At 39.3% G+C, this 15,578-nt stretch overlaps 1 protein-coding gene across 2 annotated transcripts in view; it reads right to left on the bottom strand.

The window, feature by feature from the left end:
• TMEM245 (transmembrane protein 245) overlaps positions 1-15,578 on the bottom strand; it is a 75,111-nt gene extending 59,533 nt beyond the window's left edge. Inside the window, exons 1-4 of one of the 2 annotated variants that reach the window (XM_027881881.1) lie at positions 14,547-15,578; positions 4,812-4,929; positions 3,435-3,536; positions 2,443-2,550 (exon numbers count right to left, since the gene is read on the bottom strand). In XM_027881881.1, coding sequence (XP_027737682.1) covers positions 2,443-2,550; positions 3,435-3,536; positions 4,812-4,929; positions 14,547-15,506 — 1,288 coding nt within the window. In that variant the 5' untranslated portion in view covers positions 15,507-15,578. The remainder of the gene's footprint in view (positions 1-2,442; positions 2,551-3,434; positions 3,537-4,811; positions 4,930-14,546) is intronic. The other variant, XM_027881882.1, reaches the window with a different exon arrangement.

The following is a 15,578-nucleotide window of genomic DNA, read 5'->3' as shown; positions in this document are numbered from 1 at the left end:
TTCCCTGTTAAGCAAACTGTACACAGAATGCAAAACAGATGGGAAGGAGTCGGGGGTGGAGGGGAAGAGGGAAAAAAAAGGGTCTAAAATGTCTTAGGGGACCCCAAGACATTAACACTTTTTCAGAATGCAATTCCACAGCACTTTAGGCAAAACTGAACTGGCACTGCCAATGACCCAGTATTCTCCCCATGACTAACACACACTTGCATCAGAACTACCATTCAGATGTCTGTGTCCTAAGTCACATTCCATGGGCAAGATATGCTCTACAAACCAAGGCATGAGTGCCTTGTCAACACAAATGGGGAAAAAAGGCCTATCAGTATAGTGATTCAGAGTAACATCCGGTTCTGTAAAATCCCATTTAGTGGGTTTCATGATATTTTGAGAGATGAAACCTGAAAAACACCTTTCTGTCTTCCAGCCAATGAAGGTATGACAGCCCAAACAGCTAACACAATACTCAGTAAAGAATTATAGAAAAATCTGAATAATAACAAAAAAAAGCAAATTTTCCAGCTGTCCTTTTAAGACACATTCTTTTCATTTACACAGTATGTTTTCTGTCATGTTAACTTCTTGTTGTCATAGAATTTTGAATTATTCTCATCCCCAAGAAGAAAAAGCAGCATTAATAGAAAGCTGTCCGCATCTTTCCACGATTTAAAGAGAAAAATATTTTTATAAGGTTTTTTTTTTTTAGAAATGAAAGAAGCAGAGGGTGAAAGGGAGAGTAAGAGACATGAATACATTTAAAGATTTCAGTATCTATCATATCCAAAGCCAATAAGACAATAGAATATTTCCTAAAATGTACTGCAGTGGTATCTGCTTCATAAGCTGCAGGCTTCTCCTTTGTTTTATATTCTGGAAACTCCTGGAACACCAGGAAGCACCACTTAGACCACTTGCACTGGTATCATTAAACTCCTTGCCCTCAGTACTAAATACCAGTATTCAACAATAAAACATGGAAAACTTGAGTGTTCAGACAAAACTATACAATCAACACAGCTTATTTCCCCTCATGGTTTTTCAGTGAACAAATTTAAGCCATATGGAGAACAGTAAAAATCATTGACTGTTCCACAACTGATTTAATACAGAATAAGGAAAACAAAAAAAGTTGTAGGTTCTTGAGCCTGTAAGTAAAACCTTTTGCTGTACAAGAATTATGTTTCATCACCATTCAGAAAAGATCCAAACCAAAGATGGTCAAACTTATGCTTCACATATCACAGAATAGAATGCTGATTTCCAAAAGATTATTGCAAAAGTATTTTAACTGTTGCTAGGAGTTAACAGGAAACCCCATACTGGTTCTTTTCCTGCTGTGCAGGAAAACAGTAACAGAATTTGCAAGACAAAAAGACCCAACTGGATGACTGTTTCAAGATGATAAGTCAAAACATTTACTATAAAAGACATCGTTTTAAAACTGCTGTAGTTTTCTTACAAACAGAACTAAAACTGTCTTAAAGACGTGAAAAAATTAAAACTGGTGAGTTAAAAAAAAAAGCAAAAAAGAACACAACCACTTATATAGCACATTTCTGTGAGCCTGGTTTGGTTTTTTTTTGTTGTTGCCTGTTGCCTGACTAGATTTCAAAATTCAGCTCAAAAAAAATCTCACTTCCAAAATTAAAGATGATTTTTTGATTATAGTAATGTAAAATATAGAAAGAAAGGTAAGAAAAGACTAAGTTTTCTAAAGCTGCCCTTCTCACATTTAAAAAATAAGTTTTGGAATTTCACATTCTATCAAGTTGAATGTCTACTTGCAGGAAATGGATGAAACTTTTCCCAGAGATCTCAATAATAGTTTTATTTTCTAGTATAGCATTCCATCAAAGACCTACCCAAAAATGATGGTAAGATTCAAAAGCAGTGATGGACACCTAAAACACCTTCTTTGCAACTCTTTCAAGCCAGTTGTGTTACTGCAAGTGAAAGTATCATGTGACTCAAGCTACAGTGTCAAGTAAACTCGCTACAGGAAGGACTTTGACCATACCATGGTTAAAGTGTTTTTTTTTTCCTCACTATGATGTATACAAAAATTATTCCAGTCTGTCTGTACTTGGTGGAAAAAAACCAGTTATATCATGTAACTGTCAACAAATCAAAAGGCTAGGAAAATAAAATAATAATAAAGAACAAGAAAAAATGTAAAAAACCCTCAAAACCATAATAAATCCTTCTAGTCAGGCCTTCAAAACGTACAGACAGCCACACAAACCACCCTTTGAAAGACAGTTTTTATATTAGCATCTTCTTAACATTTTTAAAAACAGATAAATCTGATTCATAAGGGAAGTTTAAATGTACTATTTTGGACAGAATAAAGAGATAGGGACTATTTTGAAATTTATTCTTAACTCCCTCCAATTTCATGTCTTTAGAGCAAATTCAAATGTTTCTTACAGAGTATTCAGTCACCTGAGGGTTGGGAGGAATGTTCATTATTAGATTCATCTTCTGTCATTGAAATAGCCATGGCAATTGTTGAAGCAGCAATGGAAATCATCTGACCGGGAAGCTCTGCCCCTGTAAAATACATATGTGTATGTAAACAAAGAAAAGTTTAAGTCTTAAAATGTTTTATTTTCTGTTTGATACCCATTGAAGCTGTCAAGCAACAGAAATCACATGGATAAACACTGTTATTTTTTAGCATGCATTATATGTACTCAGTATGACCAAACAGGAATGAGTGCTATTAATTTTAGTATTAAACACAATTTTTGCAGCCAAAACTCAAAAACAGTTATTTGTTTAGTGCTTTTCTTACTAATGAACTGCTACCAACCAAATAATTTGTGGTTGCTGGCAGTCTGATCATTCAAAAAAATTTGTATCAGTTCATCAGTTTTACTAACCAACTATAACAGCAAGACAGGAAAAAAGTTTCCTTCACCAGGAACAACTGATGTTTGTTTTTTTTGGCAAAACTGACTCACAACAGGCAAAACCTATTCTTCTCAAAGTCTTAACACAAACCATTACTTTAAGAAACTGGTATTTTATAAATGAATGACTGGATATAAGAAACTTCCTGAATGGAGTTGTCTCTGTTTCTCTCATACTCAGTATTTTAGGAGCTACTAAACCCATATTACTCATTTCTTTCAAAATTATCCTCTGATTTCAAATATCATGGGCTATGTTTATGTTTGAAATTTGGGTTTGATAGTGAGTCACTACTTTACCATGGTAAAGAAACATCAGTCCATTGTAAAAATTTTCTGTAAAAAATCAAAGATTCACTCCATCTCTAGTAAACCACCTTAAAACAAACATGCTAAAAATCTTATAGTAAATTCTTGAAATCTGTGTGCTATTGAATTTACAGGGATACAGTCCAGATTCTTTCTCATGACTTTACAGAACTTTTGCCTCCAACAATAAAAGAAACAGTGACTTGTCCTTACCAGAAGACTCCTTTCCATTCTGCTGTTCATGCAACATGCCTACAGTCATCAGAACAACTATAACCAGAAATACAGGAATTCTCCAGGAACCTGCCACAGAAGCTGAAAGATACAGTGTTGGTTTTGGTTTTCTTTTTAACAAGAAAAATTACACCATTAATAAACTCTACATTCAGAAAAACTATAAAGGCACCACAACAACAAAGAATAACCTAGGCAAAGACTAAGAAGTGTCTTAAAACAAGTTTTCTATATGTAAGAAAAGGAAGAATAGAAAACACCGGTGAACAAGTTTCTCAATGAATAAACCAAGTTGTTACTGTTCCTTACTTAATTTAAACTATGCTTATACAGAGAACAATTTTAAAAACAACTTGCAAAATCACACGAAAATACACACAAAATGAAAACATTTTAGATATCAGAGGCAGATCAAGTTCCCCCCAAAAATGTATATTCATGTTAGATCTCCATAGAGTAGGATCAAGCTGGGCCTTCTTGGGCTTTGGCTATTCAGCCCATACTTCCAAACACAAGACTGTCAAAATTTAAGCAAATGCAAAGCTATTATGTGTAGCTTAAAACCTCAGGAGAGCAACTCCACATGGTCTGAACAATCCTTGAAACCTGCTGCTAAAACAAAGAAAATCATAAAGTACACTGTGAAATCTTCTATCATGATAGTCTTCTATTATTTGCATGATACATCCACCATAAATTCTGATACGAAAAAATAAGCTGATAATCTGTCATATTTAATGTGCAATGTAAGTCTAAAATATTACTATAACCTTATATTTCCATTAACACATTATATAGACTACTGGCAAATGTATTTTATGTTGCTGATACCACCTTGACATGCTTGTTGACTACTGATAGAATTTTTCTTTTTTTTGCTTCTATTACTACTATTAAATGCATTTTACAGCTTCAGCCTTTGTTAATGGCAGGTTGTCAATACAATAATAATAATAATAATAATACCATCACAAGTGAAAGTCTAAAGCCACCCACATGTGACCCTAGCCTTTCCTCAATGTCAAGGAGTAAGTACCTGGTCTGTGGAAAATCCGTGAGAAATACAGAAAGGGAAAACCATGAGAAATACAGAAAGTTTTTCTCATGGAAAACCATAAGAAGTATGAATTAGGTAGGAAGAGTGGTAGACACATGTTGCTCAGCATCTTGATACCTTCCCATTCCCTACTCCAATGCTCCCTTCTGGAGACATGCAGTCAGAATCATTGAGCAGAGAAAACAGTTTGCACTTCAGCCAAGACTCCATCACGCAGATTTACCAGAAAAGCAAAAGAGGAGCTTTGTTGACAGACCCTCCCCATGAATGCATCAAAATAATAACTTCTAGTTACTCACCTAAGTGAAAGAGCAGCATAAGCCAGACAGGAACAGAGACTGCTTTTAAGTAACGTTCAGTGCTTACATTCCACTTGAATGAAACCATCAGAAGGTAACCAACTACCAGTGTCCATATCTGTAAGAAAAAGATACACATAGGTATGTATACATAGATGAAAATAGAGCACTATTGTACTCACGTATGTCTGTACACACAGGCACACCCCCATAACTGCCATACAGAGAGAACTGAACTCAGTTTCTAAGTCTTTAGGAAGCCCACATTTGAATTAATTACAGGAGTTTTTTCTCCATGTAGGCGAAATATAAACTCAGTAAGCATAAAGGCAGGCTAGTATGGTTCTAACGTGAGGGGATATAAATGCTTTGCTGGGCACAAACTCCAAAGGAAGGTGATCTTACACCTGAGATCAAGCAGTTACTCTGGAACTATTATCGAAAGGTGAGAACCTAAATGAAACAGGGTCATCAGTGGCACCCACAGGGCCATGGGAAGACAGAGCACAGCACCTCTCCTTTCAGCACAGAGCAGTTTGCCAGCTCCTGTGTTCCCACCCAAAGAGACAAAAGGGGCTTTAAAGAAGCCATCAGGAAGCACAGCAAAAACTGATGTTCCTCAGTGGTGTTGGTCCACAAAACAGAGATGCCTTTAAATGACTTATGACACGTAATTTTATCATATATCTAACTAAAAAAACCAAAGAGACAAGAAGGCATCAGTGACAACATATCAAGAAACAGAAGTGGTCATTTTGGGTTTGCTGCTTCTAACTGCTTTCTACAACTCTACTCATCAGATAAATCACAATACAGAATTCTAATTAAGAATCCTGAGATGAAGAATTTGAGCTTGAAAATGCTGAAAAGAAGGAAGCACTGGCAACAGGTAGTGAAAAGCTGCAATTCAGGAGAAGGTATGAAATAAAAGAAGTACAAAAACCAGTAAAAATAAAAACTCAGTGTTGCACTTTTAAAATAAATAAAGACACTTCTGGTTCAAATTCAACAAACCTTCCCTATCCATAACCGATTAAGCACATCTTCAAATTTACACTTATAAATCCATAAATCCCAATGAATTTTTAAGAGAATTTCTATTACCAGCATTTGCTGAATAAGACAACACTGTAAGAATTAAGAATGCACAGGCAGAGACACAGAACAAGTAATTAGGCAGAACACACCAAAAGAGTTTTCACCTCTTTACCCTGCACTATCTGCCTCATGCTGAAGATGCAAGAGTCCTTGTGAAAAGCAGGTTTGTATGACTACTCCTAATTTATCTAATTGGTGTATAGGAAATCTTAGTTGTACTGAATCAAACAGACAAGCAGTGATGGTCTGTGGTAACTTCAGAGGGATTGATCACACATGTAAGGTAATTTAAAATCCCTTAAGATATGCGAACAAAGGTATACCCTTTCCATACTAATCTTTCTAATTGAAGCAGATCACAAACTTTTCACTGCTATCTAGGTCTAGCTTTTCATCAACATAGCTGCAAATTGGTTATGGCCATATGTGGACTCAAGACAAATGACTAAAACTAACATAACCCATGGATATTAAGACTAAAGTAATAAACAAACAAATTTTTATTGAAAAGGCATAGCAACACTAACAGCATAGGTTTATAACAAATTTACTCACAAGGCACTTCACAGCACAGCTGTAATTGCAAGAGATAAGTCATCATGAAGATGCTATCCTATTTCCTAAAATAAGCTACATAGCAGCTTTGTATGATAAATCTTCCAGCACTAAGCAGATTTTTCTCTTTAGTTTTCAAATTTAATGATAAATTACAAATGGGAGACTCAGTACGTTCAGTAATTTAAACTTTCTGATTAAAAACAAGCCAAAAGTAGGAGGTTAAGAGGGGATAAGACTGTTTAAGAACCAACAAAGCCAAACACGTTGCACTTTTAGCCATGCAGGTAGCTGAACATTACAGGGTTTAGGTAATCTTTAGGTATCTTTTGTGTTGTAAGTTAAAATAATTGATCAGTTCTCTTTTCTAAAAGCTTATCAAATGACACAAATAAAAGTATTTATTTCTACTGAATAGAGAGAAATAGCTTACTTCAAAATAAACAAGTTGCCTTGTTCCAGAGATCAAGCAATAACAATCCTGAAGTAGCATAAAAAAAACTATGTAGTCAACTGACTGGTGCAAGAAGTTTAATTTCACTGAAATTAATTAATTTCAATTCAATTTATTGGTTGATGTGATGGCCAAGCAGTTTCCTACACTGCAAGAACCACTGCACAGGAAGTAGGGTAGCCTACTTCCAACAATTCATAGTTGAAAGCAACTGACAAAGCAAATTAACCTAAATTGACATGGACTAGGATTTCATCCCATGCTAACTTGGCAACAGCATACTTTTTTTTTTCTTAACCCTTTAAAAGCATGTTACATAACCTTTCCCACTGTTTTTCAGGGTGGTCTCCAAAGGTTTTGGCTACAAGAGCATGACAATATAAATAGCCTCTTTACTATCATATGTCCTTCTCAAGAACTGACATAATTGAAACAAAAAAATAAAAGATACTGCCTACTTTCATTAAAATTAAGCTACTGTAATTATTGTAATGAAACTGGAATTGATAAAACGCTATGCTAGACTGAAATTACTATAAATCTGATTTGTAAGAGTACAGAGCTAACCAGGTAACTAATTCATACATTTCGGACTTCGTAGAATGCATTAGCTACCATAAATTATTGATTTATCAAGCTTTAGTCAGTTTGCAGATGCCTAAGTTCCACCATGTACACTGAGATTTTAAATCACTACTCAATCACAATTGTTATTTACAAATGTGCACAACTCCCATATATCTCAACTTCAGGATAGTTTAATCCTGTAAGATTTCCTTCCTCCTTTCCTTGCTTATCCTAAATTGTGTGGATAGACAGCAAAGACCTCATTTTTCATATCTCTTTTCCATTTAGTAGCACCCAGTATCCTTCACAAATTGAACAAAATGTCACTTTGCCTTCGAAGTAAAACTGCCTCCTTCCCTGAATAAATAGCTGTAAGACTGCAGTCTTGGATTTTGGCATCCATTTCTTTGTTAAAGTGGTAAATTTAAGAGGGTAGATGTAAAGATGCCTTAGACAGGTCTGAAGGGCTTCAGTTAAGTTGCCAACTGGAGGCAAAATTACACCATAGAAAGATGAAGTTTTTATGTTAAACTCAGTCATCTGCTTCAGTGATTTTTCTTTTAAATTTTAGTGTTGAGAAGTCTAGGATTTATCAGAATGACCATATCACCAATGTTACTGAAAGTCTGTTTCTCATTATTGTTCAACTTGAAAGATTTGAAAATCTGAGCCACTCTTTTGGCTTTGGCATCAGTTTTCAAGAACAAACTCAGACTCAACTTTTGACATTTATATTGATTTATACTGGAGAGTAAAATCCTTTATTTATACGGTTCCCTCCCTTTCTTTCCTATCAACAAGTTAATCTCAAAGGGGGAGGTTTTACAGATGAGCTCATTTAATAGCTCACTGCTACTGAAAGCGGCAGTTCATTCTCTCCTACTGCCAGCTGGGCAGTCCCACCTCTTCTGCACAACAGCTTCAACATTCAGCCAGCCAGCTAAAGCTCCCTAAGCTCATAAAAAACTATCTGTAATTCAGTTACAGCAAAACAGGCTCACAGAAATCTGACAGGCACCAACAACAGGGCAACTGAAGCATATGTCAGAAGTGGGATAAGCAAGAACAGCTCTTCACTGGTAGCAAAGCTGTTGGAATGGTTTAGTCTTTCTTGGAATGTTGCCCCAACAACTTAACGTATGGTAGTAAACACATTTCCTACCTGCTTCATGTGCCTTCTCAGGCAAATAGTGTGATTCTTGGGGTGGTCCTGTCCAGGGCCAGGAGTTAGACTTCAGTGATCCTTGCGGGCCCCCTCCAACTCAGGATATTCTATGATTCTATGAACCACCCCACAGCAAACACAACAGTGAAGACTGAGATGATTAACTAACAGCTACTTCTTTTGATATATGCCCTGTCAACCTTCCAAAATTTTTCAGTTTTTAACAAGTCAGGACCTACCAAATGAGGTGTTTCAACTCTCATTTTCTATTTGTCTACCCTTGGCCATTTTGAAGTGGTATTTTTTTCCAGGCTGCTCTTTTCAACTTGAAAATCATACAGCAAGGTTTTTAGGGTTTGGTTTATGTTTTAATTTATTGTTTGTTTTTTAATTGAGATTTAAATTTAAAAATGTTTGATGAAATCACAGATGTAATGCAAATTGCTATTTTCCAGTTTGTTTCAGCATTTTGAACCAAGAAAAGGGCCTACCTACCTCATCACTTCCCTTTAGCATTTTAAAATAAAATTTTCACTTGAAAATTGAGATTTTCATTAGTTTTTCTTAAAATAGAAAGTCCTTATAAACACATGGACTACACATTAACATAGCACTTTTCTCATACTTTTAAAATTGTGCTGTAGCATGAAGCTGGTTGAAATAACTGATCTTATGACAGGAATTCATCATTTCTATATCTTCTTCCTCAACAGTGATGCAGGCTGGCAAAGGAAAACAAACCTACCACAGAAGCTGAGCAGAATAGTGTTGGACTTGAAAAATGCAGCAACACACAGCATTAAATGCACTGCTAAAAGCCACACTGTGTTTGGCTTCAAAAAAATCACAGTGTTTTCTTCAGCTTTCTGTTCATTTGCAAATGGTTTCATGAACAATATAAAAGATGATAAGGAGGCAGATGACAAATTACGAAAATGTCATTTTGACTCCAGTTTTCAGAACCAAAATTAATTTCAGGTGGCTATACTGCATATTCCTTAGTGCACAAGAGGAAATATCCCATAGTGTGTAGAGTCTAGCAGAGTAAGAGTGCGTAACTGTCCTTCATTTAGCATGGAGAAAGCCTTTGTCAAACAGATCACACACGGGAGACTATTGTTCACCTCAGAGCAAAGTCAACCACCTCTTCCCTTCACTAAGGAAGCCATCATTTATATAAAGTGGGTTCTAACTGAACACAAGTCTTGCTCCAAGTCCAAAGGACTAGAACAGTGTACATATTCTGTTTCTCCTAGAATCCCCAACTTTGACATATACCCATGTTGATGTCTGGCATTAAAACACATAGACTACCAAACCACATGAAAAAGAAACATGGTGTTGACTGAGATGACTCTTTTTCAAAGGGACAAAAGTATGAACTTATAACTGAAACCTGGGGTGGGGGAGCAACCTGACCATCAAAATCTGCACTGCCACACAGGGGTTAAAAGTATTTTCAATGTGCCCTGCAACGTTTCCTACACTGTGAGTTCAAGAAAGAAAATATTAAATATAAGATATCCAGAAGATTGCAGCTATGTTGATGCAGGACGTTGAAAATATTTTTCCCTTAGTTCACTTCTCCTGTCTTAATACAGAAATTATTTATGAGAAATTGACAATAAAAACACTATTCAGAAATCAAGCTTATCAAGATTCACTTGCAAAAAGAGGTTTTACAGAGCACATCAAAGTCTTTCCCTGCAGAGCACCACTCTAACAACCTTCACGGTGGCACTTTTGCAAGAGATAGCTCCTCAACATACACAACTTCTTCACTTTCTTGTTTTATTATTTAGAATACAGTTAAAATTTTGCTGGACAGTTCCAAAATTATCATTCCTGTCAGAGGTGGTAGAAAAAGAAACATCATTGTGCCCAAATACATATAAATACCAATAAATAACTAACATTATGTAGCATATATCATTAGGCTTTAGGCTAGTGTCAGCTTAGAGTCTGCGGTTACAGTTCAGGCATATAAATCAAAACAAGCTCCTAAGCCTCTTCAAGAAAGGTACCTCACTGCAGGCTCTTCCAAAACTGAGGGTGGGTGTGGAAGGGAAAAATAACAATAGAAAATAAAACATTATCAACATCTCAGACTTTCCCTGCCCCTCCTCCTCATGTTTTTAAATAGGCCACACGTGGTCTCTACACAGCTTATCAGGTTGTGAAAACAAGCCAAAACCTGTGGTTTTGGTAAGATGTGTTTACAGTCAGTACCTGTCTGTATGATTTATAAGCCAAGATACCATAATAATAAAGGATTATAAAAAGTGGTAAGAATACTTAAAAGGTTTTTCTGTGTTTTTTTTTTTTTTTTTTATGCTGGGCAAGTTTTAGAAAACTGCAAGCCTGCTTTAAGAAGAAAAAGAAAAAAAAAAAAAAACCAGCTACCCAAAACACTCAAAAAGTAGAAATTGTATGCACATCAAAAATCAGAACTGTGTCTTTCTCATTTGTAGTTATTTCCAAACTATGGTCAAACTATGGTCAAACCCTTTCTTTTGCTTGAAGAAAAATTGCCCCGTCAGGTGAACTTGACAAAACATAGATGCTTTTCTGCCTCCAGAGCAGAACTGCGGAAGCCAAACCTCTCAGAGCACGTGACCCAAAGCATTTGTCAAGAAGCACGCTTGAAAATTTCAGTGTGGAAGGGCTACTTAGGGACTGCTGACATCTAGTGCCAACATAAATGGAGGTTTCCCCGGTGGATGACTCTGATAGATTCCGTCACAGGGAACAGACAGTCCATCTGCCAAAACAGGCAATGCATACTTTGACAATATTCCAGTGTGGAAACCCCACGGAAAACTGTGTTTCCAGATTTGCCCAGCATTGCAGTAAGGATAAGATTGCTTAAGTCCTTTAACTGCATGCAAACCTCTAGAACAACACGAGCTTCACCTAGTACAATCAGAGATATAAAAATATTCTGACACACACATATCAGTACATAGTTCTTACCCTGACCAATAACTTGTGATAAACCAAGGAAGAAAGGCTGGCCAGCAGAAAAAGATTTTGACAGCCCTATAATCAAGTTCACTACAGAGAATTCTGCCTATTACGATTAAATCAAATTTAATTTATTAAGATGAACTTCAGAGGCAACACAGAGCAGCTGTATAATTCTTTACATCTGCTAGGATCTACAAACTATCCATTTTCCAAACAAATATGAGCATGTGAGTTCTAAAAAAAAAAATAATAATAAAAAAAATGTCAGCCTAAAGTAGTTTGAACTCTTGCCACAAAGCAGAAGAATCTCCCATATCTTAGATACAGTGCTGGACACAGGCATACTTCCTACAAAACTAGGGCAACAAGGCCATCCCAGGTTAGTCTTCAGAAGGCTACCTGTAAAGGTAACCATGCTGAAATTGTTGCAGCATAAAAGCACATAGGGGTATATTCAGTCCACTACAGGACAAACTCCCCTCCTTTCTGAAAAAGGAGACTAAAACATTCCCATTTCTTGTTATGTGTAACTGAAGTTTGTGTAGGGCCTTCTACATAAGGCTCCTGCAAACAACCCATAGAGAAGGCTGGAGTCAGAGCAATTCATCTGGAATTTTTCACCAACTTCCAGATTTAAAGCCCAGCAGACTACTACATTTCTTGAGCAAGCTTCTTCAAAGGTGATGGAGGAACTTTAAAGCAGGAAGGGAAGAAAAGGAGACCATGGGAATGAGATGCTTGTAAACTAGCTTAAGATCTTGTTCTTCAAATGCAGTGTTTTGCAATCACCTATCAAAAAATCTCATCATGGAGGTACCTAGGACTGCAAATTCCTAAACTGCAGCTAAGACTTAAGAACCACAGACAGGAAAGTAGCCACTTCCAAATCTTTCACTCATCAACACTATGAATGGCTTTTCCAGATTTGAGGACAGCAAGATAAGAAAGCTCTTTAATGTACTGGTGCCAAGACACAGTTTACCAAGTCATTATCGCATGAAATTGCTGCATTTGAAGAACCGAGGTTTTTTTCCTGGGACTTAAGAGGAAAATTTCTGTCTCTGTATCATTGCCTAGTAGATACCATAAAAACATCTTTCATTAGAGAACACCAGACTAGCATTCCAAGAATGCCCAATTCTCATGATAGGCATCCACTCACTTCTCTAGTATAGCAGAGGGAATCAGAAAGGGACAGGATAATCATGCATACAGAAGGAACCGTGGAGGATTCAGATCCCAGAGAAGAACAGTACAACGGAGCAAACCAACGCATAATATTTGAGATTCTTATGGAGCTAACATGCAGAACATACACATGTAAACAGCGTCCTGCAATATAACACGGCAATTAAATGGCTTTAAAATGCTTAACTGAAGTTAAAGCTGATACTATTAACTGATCCAGCTCAGGGCTCCTCAGCAGAATGGATAAAATTAAGTTATCCTGCTACAGTTCTGAGATAATACAAAGTAAGTAACCACAAAATTTTAAAAAAATTGAATAGGAACACACTATAAAGTGTTTAGATGATGCCAGGCTAAGACGAGGTTATTTACAAAGGAAAGCAGCTTGCTTAGAAAGCTACTGCAACTGGTTTGCTTAGGGATGTCTGTGGCCAGTTACTTGGACACAAACACAGAATTTTCCCAAGAAAGCCTGAACAATTCTGGGAGCTTACTATCTTTGGTCCAGTTAAAATCTTACAGCAGTTCAATGAACACAAGCCTTAAATCGCAAATACCAGTGCAAAACCAAAGTATCAGAGACTGCGAAATAAAGTTGCACTGAGCATGCACAGTGCATTACAACCATAGTTATGAGGTTAAATCAGTGCAGCTTCCTTTAGTGCCCTGATATTTACTCAGTGTAAGTATGGCTTAATTAACAAAGTTTTAATAAAAGCCTGGACTTCGCCAGATCAGTTAGTGTAGCAATATCACTGATTTGTTAAAAATAAAGCGAGTGGGTCAATGCAAAGAAAAATCTTAAACTTATCAAGTAAATTGTGTGGCAATAAATCAACGCTTCCCACCAGTACCAAGCCACGCTTAGATTCTGCCACTACTCAGCTGAAGGTAAACACAGTTTGTATCTTGCCTCTTCATAAAGAAGAAGGCAAGATACGTCTCTCCCTACTCAGTCTCAATTATACTTCTGAGGACAAAACAGACCAGAAACATACGTCCCCTGACATCTTCCAGCATATGACAACACTTCAAAACAGAAAGCCAAGAAGATATCTTCCTCCCCTGTCCTGGAAACAAAGTACATTCTTCAGCCTATTCTATTCACACTAGAAATAGCTCAAAATATCCTCTGTCAGTACATTCAGGAAAACTATTACCCAACAGGGCAGGGGTATTTTGTTACTTTAAAAAATAGAGCAGCTTTTAAAGTCTTTGATACCAAGCAATCTGAGCATGCAATTGTACATTAGTATTTAACAACAGTTCAACTTACTGATCTTCCATGTTTTCACATATCCATTTGCTTCTGATATGTAGTATTTTATGCATTCTCAACTATAACTAGCAAAGTGTAAATGAGTTCTGCCAGAAGTTTTAACTAGTCTACTTACTGAACAGGACAGGGAAAAACAGTCTCCCAGATTCTGTCACTCTAAGCAACATCTGACAGTTAAACAGCTTTACCTTTTTAACGTTCAAATTGAGTTTGCACCGTCTGGTGTTTTAAGAACGGAAAAATACCCAAACAACCCAGTACACTGAGAGACAAGCCTTACGGTGCCTTCGCCCCCTCCCCAAGTCACTTGTGCAGCTGAGCTGAGCTTCCATTTCACAACACTTTAATACACACCTCAGAGCTCAACAAGCCTCAACAAGGCTGAGTCACTTTTTGACTTAGCAGCATCTCCAAACTGGGGCACGACCAAACCATGGGCGCGGAACCCCGGCACTCACTCACCCACTGGCTGCTGAAGTAGTCGAGCCCCTGGCAGATGAGGCGGGCGGCCTGTGCCAGCAGCACCTGCACGCCCAGGGAGCTGCCCAGGCAGTACAGCCCGTAGAGCAGCGGCCCGCCGGCGCCCAGGAGCAGCAGGAGCCGCCGCCGCCGCAGCACCTGCTCGCCCAGCGCCTCCACGCCGTAGTTGGCGAAGCAGATGGGCAGCAGGAGCGCGGCCAGCAGCACGGGGGTGCGGGAGCGGTGCAGGCGGCCGAGCCAGCGCCGCCCCAGCGCGGTCAGCGAGGTCTTGAAGGGGTGCAGGAAGGTGCCGCAGAGCACGGCCCAGAGCAGCGGCCGCAGGAACGCCTCGAGGATGAAGTACACCAGGACGGCGGCGCCGCAGCACAGCCCCGCGAACAGCAGCGCCCCGGTGTTGTAGAAGGCCTGTTTGATCGGCTTCTCCAGCCGCGGCAGCGACATCCCCGCCGCCCCGCCCGGGCCGCCCAGCGACAGCCGCGGCATGGCCGCACCCGCGCCCTCCGAGCCGGGGGACTCGTCCGACCGCCGCTCCCGCGTCGGCGAGGCCGGAGGGGCCGCGCCGGGACCCGCGTCGGAACCCGCGTCGGGACCCGCGTCCGGAGCCGCGGCGGGAGCCGGCTGAGGCTGCGCTGTGCTGTCAGCCATGGCGCAGCACGGGCACCGCCGCCGCTCCGGGCCCGCTGCCGGCGGGCGACGCGCAGCTGCCGCGGCGGCGGGCGAGGGCTGGGAGCGGGTCGGAGCTGCCGGGTCGGAGCTGCCGGCGCGGAGGGGGCGGAGTGGCGGCCGCGGCTGAGGTGCCGCCGCCGAGCGGCTCCGGCACGGCGCGGGCGTGCGCCCAGCCCTGCGGGAAAGGGGCGGTGGCCGCCGGGAAGGGCGCTGGGAAATGTAGTTCCGTTCCAGGAGAGCCAGCGGCCGCCCTCCCGTCCCCCGGCGGCAGGACATGAGGGACTGTCCAGGGCACCCTTATCCCGCCGAGCGCGGGCCGGGGCTTCTCAGCGCCTTCCTGATGCTTGC

This window comes from Empidonax traillii, unplaced genomic scaffold (assembly GCF_003031625.1).
Source record: "Empidonax traillii isolate 1590-97213 ecotype Southwest subspecies unplaced genomic scaffold, ASM303162v1 scaffold98:size2021230, whole genome shotgun sequence".
In the NCBI taxonomy this organism is placed as follows: domain Eukaryota; kingdom Metazoa; phylum Chordata; class Aves; order Passeriformes; family Tyrannidae; genus Empidonax; species Empidonax traillii.
This window is presented reverse-complemented; position numbering and strand designations above follow the sequence as displayed.